The 13,541-nt window shown below is 43.5% G+C and overlaps 1 protein-coding gene across 14 annotated transcripts in view; it reads right to left on the reverse strand.

Annotated features, from left to right (window-relative positions):
* Positions 1–13,541, reverse strand: part of LOC100743206 (potassium voltage-gated channel protein Shaker) — a 183,903-nt gene that overhangs the window by 12,370 nt on the left and 157,992 nt on the right. For all 14 annotated transcript variants that reach the window (XR_004461025.1, XM_024364902.2, XM_033318870.1 and 11 more), the window contains one exon: positions 2,445–2,568. Coding sequence is in view for 13 of the 14 variants with exons in the window: in XM_024364902.2 (XP_024220670.1) it covers positions 2,445–2,568 (124 nt within the window). In the remaining variant the exon portion in view is untranslated. The remainder of the gene's footprint in view (positions 1–2,444; positions 2,569–13,541) is intronic.

The raw sequence follows: 13,541 nt of genomic DNA on the forward strand, positions 1-13,541 counted from the left end.
CCCGTCGAGAACAGAAATTGGATTGGATCCGCGAACACACGCGCGTGCATCGTCCACCGACTGCACCGTTCGATATTTAGTCGCGTTATCGAACGTCCGTGAGTGGTCACGATTTTTCACGGCGATCGTTTTCTGTGCTCCGCGCGTGTCTCCAATTTGCAATTACGTCGCGACGAGAACGAAACCCGACGAGGATGAACAAACGGTAAAGATACGATTGCACGGTCTGCTGGTAATTTAGAGAACAAAGATCGTAGAATACCCGACGAAACAAACAGCGATAGTCGATAAATCGGGTTTTCATAATTTCGCACGCGCTGTCAATTCGCGTTCGCAACACGCGACAAGGAGACGAGAGATATGGAAGGAATGGACGAGGCGGTGAACGATCGGCATGGCGGATTTTTCCACCGACGATCGAACGGTTTTACTGTAATTGGCGCAATGCAGTCGTGTCATCCACGAGGACAGATAATTTCGTTCACACAATACGACCTTGGTACTATATTGCCCCTGATTCCAAGACGAACTTGGACGACTGCCAAAATACGGTCTGTAGGTCACTTCGTGTCTTCGGATAATCTTGCCTAGTCGAAAAGAAAAGAAGTATACGGAGGAACGCGCAGCGAGCAAACGGCGCCAGTCGTTGACTGAAAAACGCGTGGAAATCGATCTGAATGCGGCCCGGACTGGCTGGTTAACGATCACATCGCAACTAACGATATATCCTATCACGACGATTGTCGAAGCGAATCCAGAAACCATTTACATCGTTCTCTTTCGTTCTTTCTCTCTCGTCTACGCTTTTATTTCTTTCCTTTGACATATCGCGACAAGTACGTTTCGTTATTCCGGACAATTGCGATCAGATACGGACGGATCTTTCTGAGATTTTTCTGTGAAGCTGACTCGCAGCTGGTAGTTACGAGGCTATGAATTTCGACTGCAATTATCCGATAAACCGGTGAATGGAAGAAACGTGAAAGGTAACTGGCGCCGTTTGTCACTGTACGTTGCAAGCACAGCGCAGAAGAAAGCGCGACGAAATTTACATTAATTCGATCGGTTCGTTCGAATCTCCGGAGTTTCAGCCGCGTCTTCCATACTTTGGTATAGTTTCATAGTCGCTATGATAGTTAACACTTTGACTGCCACGTCGAAATCACTGAGGACGCCATGGGAGTATTTTTATTATTCAAAGCATGTAATGGCAAAAGAATAATAAATTGACGATGTAAGACAACATTATTCCCCGATGGACCGTTTATCTTATTGGTGGTCACGGGTGACCACCGTGGCGCCTTGGTAACTATTGATAGCGACATATTACAACAAGGCTTCGTTTATTTCAACAAACCTTCGCATTGGTTATTTCGACGTAAGCAGAACGTGCGGAATATATTGTTGAAACGCGTAGAAGATATTAGTAAACGGTATTATGATTATTCTTATGATTTCGACGAAACATTCGACCGAAATGGTAGAGGTCCGGAAAAAAATTATGTTTCTGGTAAGGCAATGGTGGTGGTAGATTACAAGAGAGGAAAATGTGCTGTAGATTTATCAGATCAAATGATAGTATGTTCTACACCACATGGAAGAACCCTCGAGTGGTATATAAAATTAGCTTTAGAGTTATTGTTAAATACATCAATTTCAAACGCGATGATGCTCTATAAACAAGCAACAAAAACAAAAATCGAGGTATCAGATTTTAGAATGGCACTCGCAACGCACCTTACACAGTGCCATTCACCAGAGCCGTCAAATATACTTATTCGACAAAGATTGCGACACGAAATGCAGAAGAAAGAAGGGCAAGCGTACCCGGCACGAAAATTTTGCAGAGAGTGGTATAAAAAAATGTTAAACAGTTAGGATGAAAAATTGCTAAGAATCGGACCAAAAAGGTGACCACCTATCGTCCAGATTGTATCGACGAGCCACGTTTATGTTTAAAGTGTTTTAACACAGTGCATCGTTAGATGCGACATTTGTTCTCATTTCTTTTAATGATGTTTTAATAAAAATGTTTAATCGTTCAATGGGGTACTTTTTGTTTCAAAGTATCTTCTATTTATCAGTTATATTCAAAATGCCCCAACTGTCAATTTTCGTACAATTTTTACAATTGTAAGAAGTTGAATATGCGTGGGCCATATATGGTCCACGCGGCAGTCAAAGCGTTAATCGTATTGGAGAATGGAAAAGAAATTGACCAAAATGTAAATCGTTACTCGACAAGAATCGTTCCTGCTCATCCTTTTTCGTACACCGATATTCCTTTGATCTTCGCGAGGGAAACGCGACAGACGTTCGACACTGGTCGCGGAAACACATTGTAACAGCGTATCCGAGGGAAATCCGAGTGGAATCGAAAGCGAGTGCTACGTGCAGTCGCCACAAGGTGGACAAGAGGCAGTTAAAAGAGTAAAGATGCTCACGTTAATGACGACCCTCTCGCAAAAGTCATGATCGTGCGGTATGGGCTCGAACTGCGTGACGCCTGTGTATTGGGTGTGTGGGTTCGGCCCATCCTCGTCCTGGCTGCTGAGTTTCGGCAGCGATCTGAAAAACAAAGACAGCCGCGTGGTTAAAGTGTCCGCGGATCACGGCCAGCGATAATAAATACATATGTACATACACGAAACACGCTGCTTGTATATAAGACGTACAAACGAAAACTAGGTTGCGCTACCTCTGCACTGCTAACAGCCCCTATACCCAGCTATTCTCTTAATGAGCTACTAGACTGGTAAGCCACTAGGTCGACAGCCTAGTAGACTGCGATAGCTTGATAGATCGGCAAAGTGACGGATCGATCAAGAATTAACACCGATCGAGCTACTCGATCGCTAAAGTGGATCAATCGAATACATAGACACACAGACATAGAGAACAGGAAGCCGGTAACATCGGCTATCGATGGCCTACGTTCGTTAATTAGCCGTCTACTGCAGTGGAAAATCTAGGGGCCAGGGCTAATGCGATTCGACAGATCGTCGACCGAGAGACAGAGAGAGAAAGACGCACGTAATTGCAGTGGTGAACGAAATCCGAACGACTACGTTTACGGGTTCACGCGATGTTCCAGGGAACGTTGACAGGACGCGGGGAATTTTTGCCCCATAAATCTGCCGGATCGTCCGGTTCACCGTCTTTTCTCGAAAGAAGTTCGCGTGACCCACGCCGTGGAAGAAAGCCGCGGAAGTTCGAGGACCGGTTGTCGTGCGACAGGCAACGCGCCAGTTGGTTACGCAAATCTTAATCGACACTCGCCCATGAGCAATTGAAATAACGAGTGTCAGGCTGCGAGCCAGGAATCCGCGTTACTCGACAATCATTGTTTTTCAGTCGTTCACTGCGACACAGGTGTGACGAATATTCTTTCGCGAGCGAAGTTCCATGTGGCTCGGTTACCCCGTTCAAAGTTGAGTCTATCTCGAGCTTCGAAAAAGCTTGCGATCGCGTTTCCTTATTTCGCTGCTTCCACGGTGATTTTAATCGTTCGATGATACGATGGTTCACGGATGATCGTTGATTATACGATTACAAAAAGATCATCTGGAAACCTTTGGCTGAAAATTTTCCTCTTTCCAAGCAACCACCTTCCATTCGGGTGAAATGAAAATGTAAAGATATGGTGAAACTTACGGCTCGATCTACCGCTTCGTACGAGATTCTACGTAGCTTTCGTAGCATCGAGCAGATCGCACTTGTCTCGTTGCATTCGCACAACCATCGCAAGAGAATGCTATATGCGTGGTTGCGATTAAGTTGAAACGAATGTGACGATGTAAGCGAAACGAGCGAACGTTTCGGAAAAGAATCACCGAGCTTTCGCTGAATTTCCTTGCGGAAGGGGAGCGAGGATGGTGAAGAGACGGCGTCGAGGTGTTGCACGAGCAAAGTGGGAAGGCGCGAGAAGAATAAAAGCGAAAGAAAACGGAAAGTATGAGCGAGATGTGCCGCCAAACAGCATCTCCACGCTCCACTTGACGGGGTCGCGATGGTCCTGGGTCGATTCCCGACATTCTTCTCGCTGTTGCGCACCGCTTTTTCCTTTGAAATGTCTTCTGTTTTAAATCGTTTCGTTGCATTGGAATTCTCCGATTTTTTCATTGCCAGATTCACGGAACAGCGTTGGTGTTAAACTAACTTGTTTAATTGTTATCGCGCCACGGACGAGTTCTCGAAGACGATGGCGGTGTTCTTATCGCCCGCCACAGGCGAGCATTGTGCTCAAAGACAAATGTTTCTTACTCGCACTACTCGTCGTAGGTCGGCAGCGATTCCGGCGCGAGATAAAGGACAGATTAGCTGAGGAAACGCAACGATTCTGCGAGTAATGAATCGTCTACGGGCATCGCGCCACGCCGAACAAAGGCGAGCTTGGTCGGACGAATTTTCCGGGTTGAAAGCGCTTTGTTAGTTAGCTGCGGTCGCTGCTCGATGCCAGATGCTGTTCTCGGACCTTTCGTAAATTCCTCCTCAAAGCAGCTTTCGTCCAAGTGTTCCACGCTTTCTATCCACGGTATCGCCTAGCTGTCTCCTCATCGAGATCGACGAGAATATTTCTTCGATGAGGAGATTCGACGAAGAAACCCATTTGCATGAATATCAAACCGGTAAGTTTACGCAATTTCCGGCTAACTATCTCGATGGAACCACAACTATTCCATTAAAATACGATTTTCTCGCCGCTGTCTACGTTGATTTCTCAGAACGTAACGTAGCTACGAGTTGAGAGATGCGAAATTTACAAACTGTAGCACACGTGACATACGTCGTGTCAAATATGGAAAATATTAATTATCAGGTGAGACGTGTAGGAGCACGTGAACCTATATGTTAAGTTGTCCGGGAAGTGTTTTTCTTTTGTAAATGTGTTTTTTTTTACAACGATGCACCTTCCTTTCGGCATTTTCTACAAGAAACAACTTCAACTTTTATGTATACAAAAAGACAAATGTGTTAGGTTGTCCAGAAAGTGTCTTTCGTAAACGTGTTTTTTAGAAGGATTCACCTTCCTTTCGGCAATTTCTACAAGAAACAATTTCAACTTTTATATATAAAAAGGACAAATGTATTAAGTTTTCCGGAAAGTGTTTTTCTTTTGTAAATGTGTCTTTTTTTACAATGATGCACCTTCCTTTCGGCATTTTCTACAAGAAACAACTTCAACTTTTATGTATACAAAAAGACAAATGTGTTAGGTTGTCCAGAAAGTGTCTTTCGTAAACGTGTTTTTTAGAAGGATTCACCTTCCTTTCGGCAATTTCTACAAGAAACAGTTTCAACTTTTATATGCAAAAAAGGACAAATGTATTAAGTTTTCCGGAAAGTGTCTTTCTTTCGCAAACGTGTTTTTTACAACAATGCACATTCCTTTCGGCATTTTCTACAAGAAACAACTTCAACTTCTATGTATACAAAAAAACAAATGTGTTAGGTTGTCCAGAAAGTGTCTTTCGTAAACGTGTTTTTTAGAAGGATTCACCTTCCTTTCGGCAATTTCTACAAGAAACAGTTTCAACTTTTATATGCAAAAAAGGACAAATGTATTAAGTTTTCCGGAAAGTGTCTTTCTTTTGTAAATGTGTTTTTTTACAACAATGCACATTCATTTCGGCATTTTCTACAAGAAATAACTTCAACTTTTATATATAAAAAGGACAAATGTGTTAAGTTTTCCGGAGAATGTCTTTTCTTTGAAAACGTGTTTTTTACAACAATGCACCTTCCTTTCGGCATTTTCTACAAGAAGCAACTTCAATTTTTATATAAAATAACTTCAACTTTTATATACAAAAAAGGACAAATGTATTAAGTTTTCCGGAAAATATCTTTCCTTTGAAAACGTGTTTTTTAAAACGATGCACCTTCCTTTCGGCAATTTCTACAATAAACAACTTCAACTTTTATGTAAAACAACTTCAACTTTTATGTAAAACAACTTCAACTTTTATATAAAACAACTTCAATTTTTATATACAAAAAAGGACAAATGTATTAAGTTTTCCGGAAAATATCTTTCCCTTGAAAACGTGTTTTTTACAACAATGCACCTTTCTTTCGACAATTTCTACAAGAAACAACTCCAACTTTTATATAAAACAACTTCAAATTTTATATACAAAAAAGACAAATGTATTAGGTTGCCCGGAAAGTGTGTTTTTTTCGCAAATGTGTTTTTTACAACAATGCACCTTCCTTGCGGCAATTTCTACAAGAAACAACTTCAACTTTTATATACAAAAAAGGACAAATGTATTATATTGTCCGGAAAGTGTCTTTCTTTCGCAAACGTGTTTTTTTACAACAATGCACCTTCCTTTCGGCATTTTCTACAAGAAACAACTTCAACTTTTATATAAAACAACCAACTTTTATATACAAAAAAGGACAAATGTGTTAAGTTTTCCGGAAAATATCTTTCCTTTGAAAACGTGTTTTTTACAACGATGCACCTTCCTTTCGACAATTTCTACAAGAAACAACTCCAACTTTTATATAAAACAACTTCAAATTTTATATACAAAAAAGACAAATGTATTAGGTTGTCCGGAAAGTGTGTCTTTTTCGCAAATGTGTTGTTTACAACGATGCACTTTCCTTTCGCCAATTTCTACAAGAAACAACTTCAACTTTTATGTAAAACAACTTCAAATTTTATATACAAAAAAGACAAATGTATTAGGTTGTCCGGAAAGTGTGTTTTTTTCGCAGATGTGTTTTTTACAACAACGCAGCTTCATACAAACGTGGAACCAAGTCTGTGAAATGTCGTGGTGTTTATCTCAACAGAACAAAATCGATCGTACGCGATTCGACATAAAACAAAAACCATTGTTCTTCTATTATTCCCTCATAAAACGATAGAAACTTTTCGGACAACCAATACACTGCGTTGCGTGGATGGATTTGCGAGTAGATCGAGTCAATTGGCGTCAGACGCTCGAGCCTGACACTGCTCTGATTACACGACAATGATGAGACACAAAACACGAACGTTTCCTCGAATAAAAAAAGGAAGAGCCTCGTAACGGCGATCGATGTGACGATACATTCGGCCTGCGACCGCATAAAATATCGATATTTCAATTTTGTCGTTTAATTGCCTGCCACTACAGCCAACTATTTATCAAAGTTTGTCGATGATGTAAGTGATGGGGAAACTTGACGCTGCGGTTCCACGCAACACAGAAGAAAATATAGAGCCGCACATGTAACGTACGAATTAGTTCATTGCGATGGATATGGTTTATTCCTAGAGCACCGATGACAGTCGATGCACTCTGTGCAGTCGGAGCGTAACTGAGAATAGCTTGATGTGTCGCAAAAATAGATACGCCGTGCTGCCACGATGCATCCACGAGCACGTGTTTCCTCTCGTTCTTCGGTTACCAGAACCGACCGAAAAAACACTTAGTCCGTTCACGTCAGCTGATCCTTTGGAGAACCAAAACCAGTGAATGAACGGTGTGACGTTGCTTGCAATTTTTATTTTCTCGTCGAATTACTTTAATTCGAACGATTAACCCTTTGCAGAGGCGATAGTCCCTGTTTATGTTAGATTTCGACATCTTCAATCGATGAGAGTGCAACATTGGTTCGTACATTGGTTCCTTAGCTCTTTGTGTTCTTTGTTAGGAAGTGTAAAGTGTAAAGATTTTAAAATGGAGATAAAATATTTAATCCCATATCCCTGCGAAACTACGGTTCAACTATGGTGTCGAAACAACGTCTGCGACGTTAGTTCGGATTCGACGATCATGGCAAAAGTATTGTGTAGTTTAGAAACCCTAAAGAAGCGGTTTTCGGAAGTGAAATTCACTCAAACGTAGATGAACTTGATTCTGAACTGTTGAGAAATGTTGAAAAATGATTAATTATATCAAGAATGCATCTTGGTGAATGCTTTATAAGTTATGGTATAAGTAAAATGGAAAAAAATATCGTACAAAAATATAATGATTTTGTGAGTTAATTTGTATATGAAATCAATTCACACTAACTGTAAGACACGCGTCACGTATGCGCCCGAGCGAAAAAGTCGTCGAGTGCAAAAGGTTAAAACTGATACGCCTTGTTGGTCATGCGAGCGTAGCTGTGTCACTCGATTTGTAAATACATAAAAGAGCTCCGCTCCCCAGCGGCTTAAACCCAAAAATTGTATTCTACAACGAAAAATGTAAAGCGCCGACACATAATACAGCATACAGCAAAATTCACCGTTTATTGTGAATATGTACCTAAAACTGTATTCTTGGACTCAATAAACAAAAAAAAAAAAAAAAAAAAAGACGTCACTCCATTTTTGTAGTTACGCGACTCTTCCTGTCGACAAGGAATTTTCCATTCTCGCGATTCTACACCTATCGACAGGATTTTCTTTAAAAACCTCTCCGGATCTCCACTGGCGGATCCCCGCTATTACAGCGAACATGATAAATTCGCAAAGTGACCGTAGTCGTTTCGACACTGTGTTCGAAGAATTTCATAGTGCACGCTTTTCACCCGATGTGCAGATATATTTTGCTGAAAGGATTAATTCGGATCCGCTCGTTAATACGCAACGCATATACGCAGCACAATGGAGGCATTCTACCGAGCGGTGGATCAACCGAGACAAAAATAAAAATAAAAATCCAGCTCGGCGAATCATTGTTGTCCGCGCTGTTACAACGCTATTGTTCCTGTCAGACGATCGTCCATAGAAGTCAATTAACAAGCACTCGAAGGGACCGCAATTAATATTCTCAACTTTGATGTTCCCTAATTGGGGGAACAACCGTATTCATCGTCCCCTTTCCCATCCACCGGATCGTATTTCCGTTAAGATGCAGCAACAAGGAAGAGTGCAGCGGGTTGAATGAAAAGCCATTCGCATTGTCAGCGTCGCGAAGAACAGTTTATTTCCAGTCGTCAATGGGAACGAGCGAACGAGAGAGAGAGAGAGAGAGAAAGAGAGACGAGGGAGAGACCGCGGGGAAAAGGACTCGTTTCGAAGCCCACGTATCCGAAGAGCGACTGAAAATAGCGCGTCGCTTCGCGGAAATAACGAGTCGGACGTCTTGTACCGTGACCCAGAAAACATGTGCTCTCTGTCGTTGTCCAGCGAGTTGAAGCGCGCGTGCAACGACACCACGTCCCACCACGAGAATATCAACGGCTAATTAACAGACACGCACCGTTCTCGTTTCACGATCGGCTGCGCGCTGCGCATTCTGTGCCCGTGAAAATTCCAATTTCTGTCTGTCGCCTTCGTATCGCGAAGTTAATCGCACGTTTCCTCGTTTCCCGATCGCGTCCTCCCACAACGCACGGTCCTCGGAGAGAAAAAAAGATCACACGCTCGTTAGACGTTAAATGGAATCATACGACGTTGATTAAACCGCGCGTTGAAAAATTGGTCGGGGCAAACACTATCGGGTCTGGCAATTAAGCGATTGCGGATCTTGTCATTAGATAGTAATGATAATACCCGCAATCACTTAGTTGCCAAAGTCAATAGATGTTACACGACGAAGGCTTTGCAATTGCACGCGTAACGCGCCCTTCCGATCCGAAACGGTGGTCGGTCGGCTATCATTTATCCGCGACGAAAGCAGAAACTACGTAATGTGGATGAGCAGGTCGTGAAAACAGGCGTCAGTGGCGAAACATCTGGCGAAACGTTGCAGGTATATTTCAAGTGGACGAGCCTCGCATCCGGAAGCCTCGGCATTAATAGAAACACAGCTCGTGAAAATCGAAAGAGCACGGAACGTTGGCAAGTTTGTTTTATTTTCTGCAGCATTGTTGTGTTTCGAAATGCGATATGTTTGCGTACGACTGGATCCTGCTCGGCTGCAGGAAATCCAGCTAGTTTCACTAGGCGGATTTAAAGCTTGTAAATGTCAAGACGTCACTCGGGGTCCTCGCCTTTTATATTTTCGTCCGTTTACTCGGATACGTGTGACTGGATAGAACCGTTTTTAGACGCAACTCGTCGTACGAACGAGGTGCGATCGGTTGGTCAGAAATAGCACGATATTTAACGAGCGAAGCTTCGCGTGTTTGTTGACGCGTGTTTTGTATTTGAAAGGCAGGGCACGCGGTATAACCGCCAAGGTGCCATGAACGTTTCTATCTTGGAAACTGAAAGGAAAACACCGTTCCGAAGATACACGGCCGATAAAGAGTTACTTTTCGCAACAATTCGCAGGCCGATATTAAACAAACAACAGGACGCAGCCATCCCGAACCCGGCTACGCTTTGTTCTCGAAATTACATCGAACGTCTGAAACGTGGCAACTCTACCGCTGTCATTTCAAATGACACGATGACCGATGGAAAAATTCAATTACAGCTGAGCGGATTTCTGATAGTTTCGAGATGTTCTTCGACGTTCCGAAGTCCTATCGGTTTCTTACTTCGCACTCATACTCCACACCATCGATCGAACGAACACTTAATCAGATGTTGCACTACACGTAACTACGCGATCTCGCCGACGCCAACGAAAGATTGGCCGCGGTCAGTCGATCGGAAATACGGCCGAATTGCCCTTCATCCTCTCCACGATACACGAATACTATTTCAAAATTACGAGCCGAGTAGTATCTTTGGGAATAGGCGAGCTATCGAGGCGAGTAACGACTCTGTTCGTTAGCCTAACCGGGGCAAAAGTCGCGCGATAGAGAAATCGAATACACGCGGCTCACGACCCACCTAACTGCCATACGTTTTACGTACATCGTTGCATATCGTTTTGCCATGTTACATCGACCGATTCTCTTTCGTCGTTTCTGCTCGCGAGTTCGAACGGTCAGACGACAACACGGCCGGGTTAATCCACGGAGATTCTACCTTTGCCAACTGATATTCTACTTTTCGTTGCAGACGCTGTAATCACTGGGCGAGTCAGCAATGACCCCACGGCAGCGTGTAGGATTACGTGGAACACGGGTCTGTTGGCATCCGGCGAAATGAGAAACGACGAAAGTCTGGATTCTTCTTACACGGGGCTTTTATCAACGAGCATCGTAGCGAAACGGAGAATCGGCTTCTCATATTTGTCCGACTTTCTACAGCTTTTTGTCCGACGTAATAACGTTACAACCTGGCCTTTCTTTACTCGCCGTGGAAACCGGTACAATTGTTAGGCTACAAATGCCTCAGCAAATCATCGACTGCGAGATACCTGAAAGCGCCTTCTTTCCACGGAAGCGTAGTCTCGTTTCAGGTCTGTTGAACATCTGAGAAGAAATCCTCCGAGCAAACCAATGTCGCTCCCGCTTCGGTTATTGTCAATTATTTGCCGTTAGGTGGTAATGACAAAATCCGCGATCGCTTAGTTGCCAACCTAATAGTATACACGTACGTATACTTCAATTTCGTGGAAATCAGCCGACAGGTTTCCTATGAAAACCGACGAGACATTCGCGAGGGTCGCAATTCGGATACGGTATGGCATAGGTCGGGTGGAAAAATTCTAAAAGCCAGCCTCGATAACCGTTGGCCTAGCTTCCATTGCAAAGCTACAGCGTACCTACGAAATTGCACTTGTCACCCATATTCGGGTGACAGGGACGTCTTTGGTAAGGCGGCGTCACCCATATATGGGTGACGCTTATTTCACTACTTGCGAAGGATCGTCGGAAGTATTTGAAAAGATATTCCAGAGGAAGTAATAAAACTATTGAATTGTTATAAAAGTAATACGAAAATGGTTTATTAAGAGAATTATTTAGAATGTAAAACTTTAAAGAAGAAAAAACTCGTGCCGTGAAAACGCGAGTTCCCGAGCTTTCTCCGCGCACTTGCAGACGGAGGCCGCAAATAGAATTAACTTGCGGCTGAAGGTGATGGTCGGCTCAGGTATTATCAATTACACGCTGACACGTCTGACGTTTGTCTTCTGCCGGTGACTGCAGTCCGCCTTAATAGGCATCGAACGTTACCATTACACAACGTACAGAACATCAGGAATATCGTCGAGTCGCTATAAATTGGACAGTGACAGGCAAAATTGGTGGCGTTGGACCGCGAGTGCCGACTGTGCCGCAGGATATTTTCCCAGGACGCCTGTCGGTGAAGGTATCCGGATGAGAGGGAAAACGACGAGTAACAGAGACATCGACTGAGGAAGAAGTTTTAGTGGCGGGAATTTTCACGAATTCGTGTCGAATTGTGCCATCATTTATTTGCGAGAAATGCCGATCGACGCGATCGCGCTGCTCCTTTTTTCCTTTATACAGGTGGTTTAGGATTATTTGAAAGAGTAAAAATAATTACGAGAAGAAAAGCCTGATGTACCTCGCGACGAGTTACCAAACATCGCGACACGGTTCGCCACAATACGCGAACAGCGCCACGGTTAACACTTTACAGACCGATAGCCGATTAATCGGTTTTTTGTCACCGACGCTTACCGACCCATAGCCTATTAATCGGCTTTTTGTCGTCGATAATCTCATTATTTGAGCAGTAATTCGTTATTTAGTACTAAGGTATCTTGCTCAGTTGCGTTAGTTGCGTTGCTTTATAAACTCGCACAGTTTTATACCAATTTGAAAAACTTACCGTTCGCGATGAACGAAAAGAATGGTATTGAAGAGCCTAAACCGAAACAGAGCCAGCGCCACGGAGAATCTGCGTCTGAGCTACCGATCGGACGTGCGTACGCCGTTGAATCGCTAGCAGTCGGTAAAGTGTTAAGCACAACGAGGCTTTCGCTGAACGCGTTGAACGGGTTCGATGCTGTTGCGATCTTTAAGACGAAAATCTGAATTTCAGTGCTTGGAAGATTAAAAGATGAAGAAGTTAGTAGGTAATATTTTAGTCGCGGTTGCACGAGGAACGTCGACGGACACCTCGTCCGCGAAAATAGGGTGGCGCGTAAATTGCCGGTCATCGGAAGCGTCGATAGTTTCTGCCGCTACAGGCCGCCACGGTCGCACCGAATGGCCGTCTTATGTAAACGTTCGTTATTTTCTTAGCTGGATGTTGCGTGGTTCTCGTCTGATTCGCTGCACGTCCCAGGCAATTAATGAGCCGCGTTGAATCGCGATTCACGGCCACGTTAAAGAAGCTGCGTACGCTGAACGACGTACACGGAATTCACGTTTGCCTGCGGAATGGTCGTGCCCCTTGGAGCACGGAAAATGTTAGATGCACGCGAACTGATATTAAGGAATTTATGGTCGGGCGTTCAGAGAAGCTGTCGCCATTGCTGCATCCAATTATAATGCGTTTCTTTGAGAAAATGTACGCGTGATGTGCGTTCCAAGTGCGGAAGCGCTCTCCTTCGTTTACTCATTGGCTGGTAAACAGCTACCCTATCGTTCCGAGCAAAAATAGAATACAAGCGTCCTCGATATTAAAGCGTGCATTCGCTGCTACAATTATATATCCGAAGAAGGAGATGCTGACAAACGTGGCGGACGTTTTTCAGCAACGGAACACGCAAGCGTGACAGACGTTACGGCGAACGTCAAATCTATTCGGTTGGCAACTAAGTGATTGCGGATTTTGTCATTACCACCTAATGACA

The sequence above is a fragment of the Bombus impatiens genome, unplaced genomic scaffold (genome assembly GCF_000188095.3).
Source record: "Bombus impatiens unplaced genomic scaffold, BIMP_2.2 scf_0019, whole genome shotgun sequence".
Taxonomy (NCBI): Eukaryota; Metazoa; Arthropoda; class Insecta; order Hymenoptera; family Apidae; genus Bombus; species Bombus impatiens.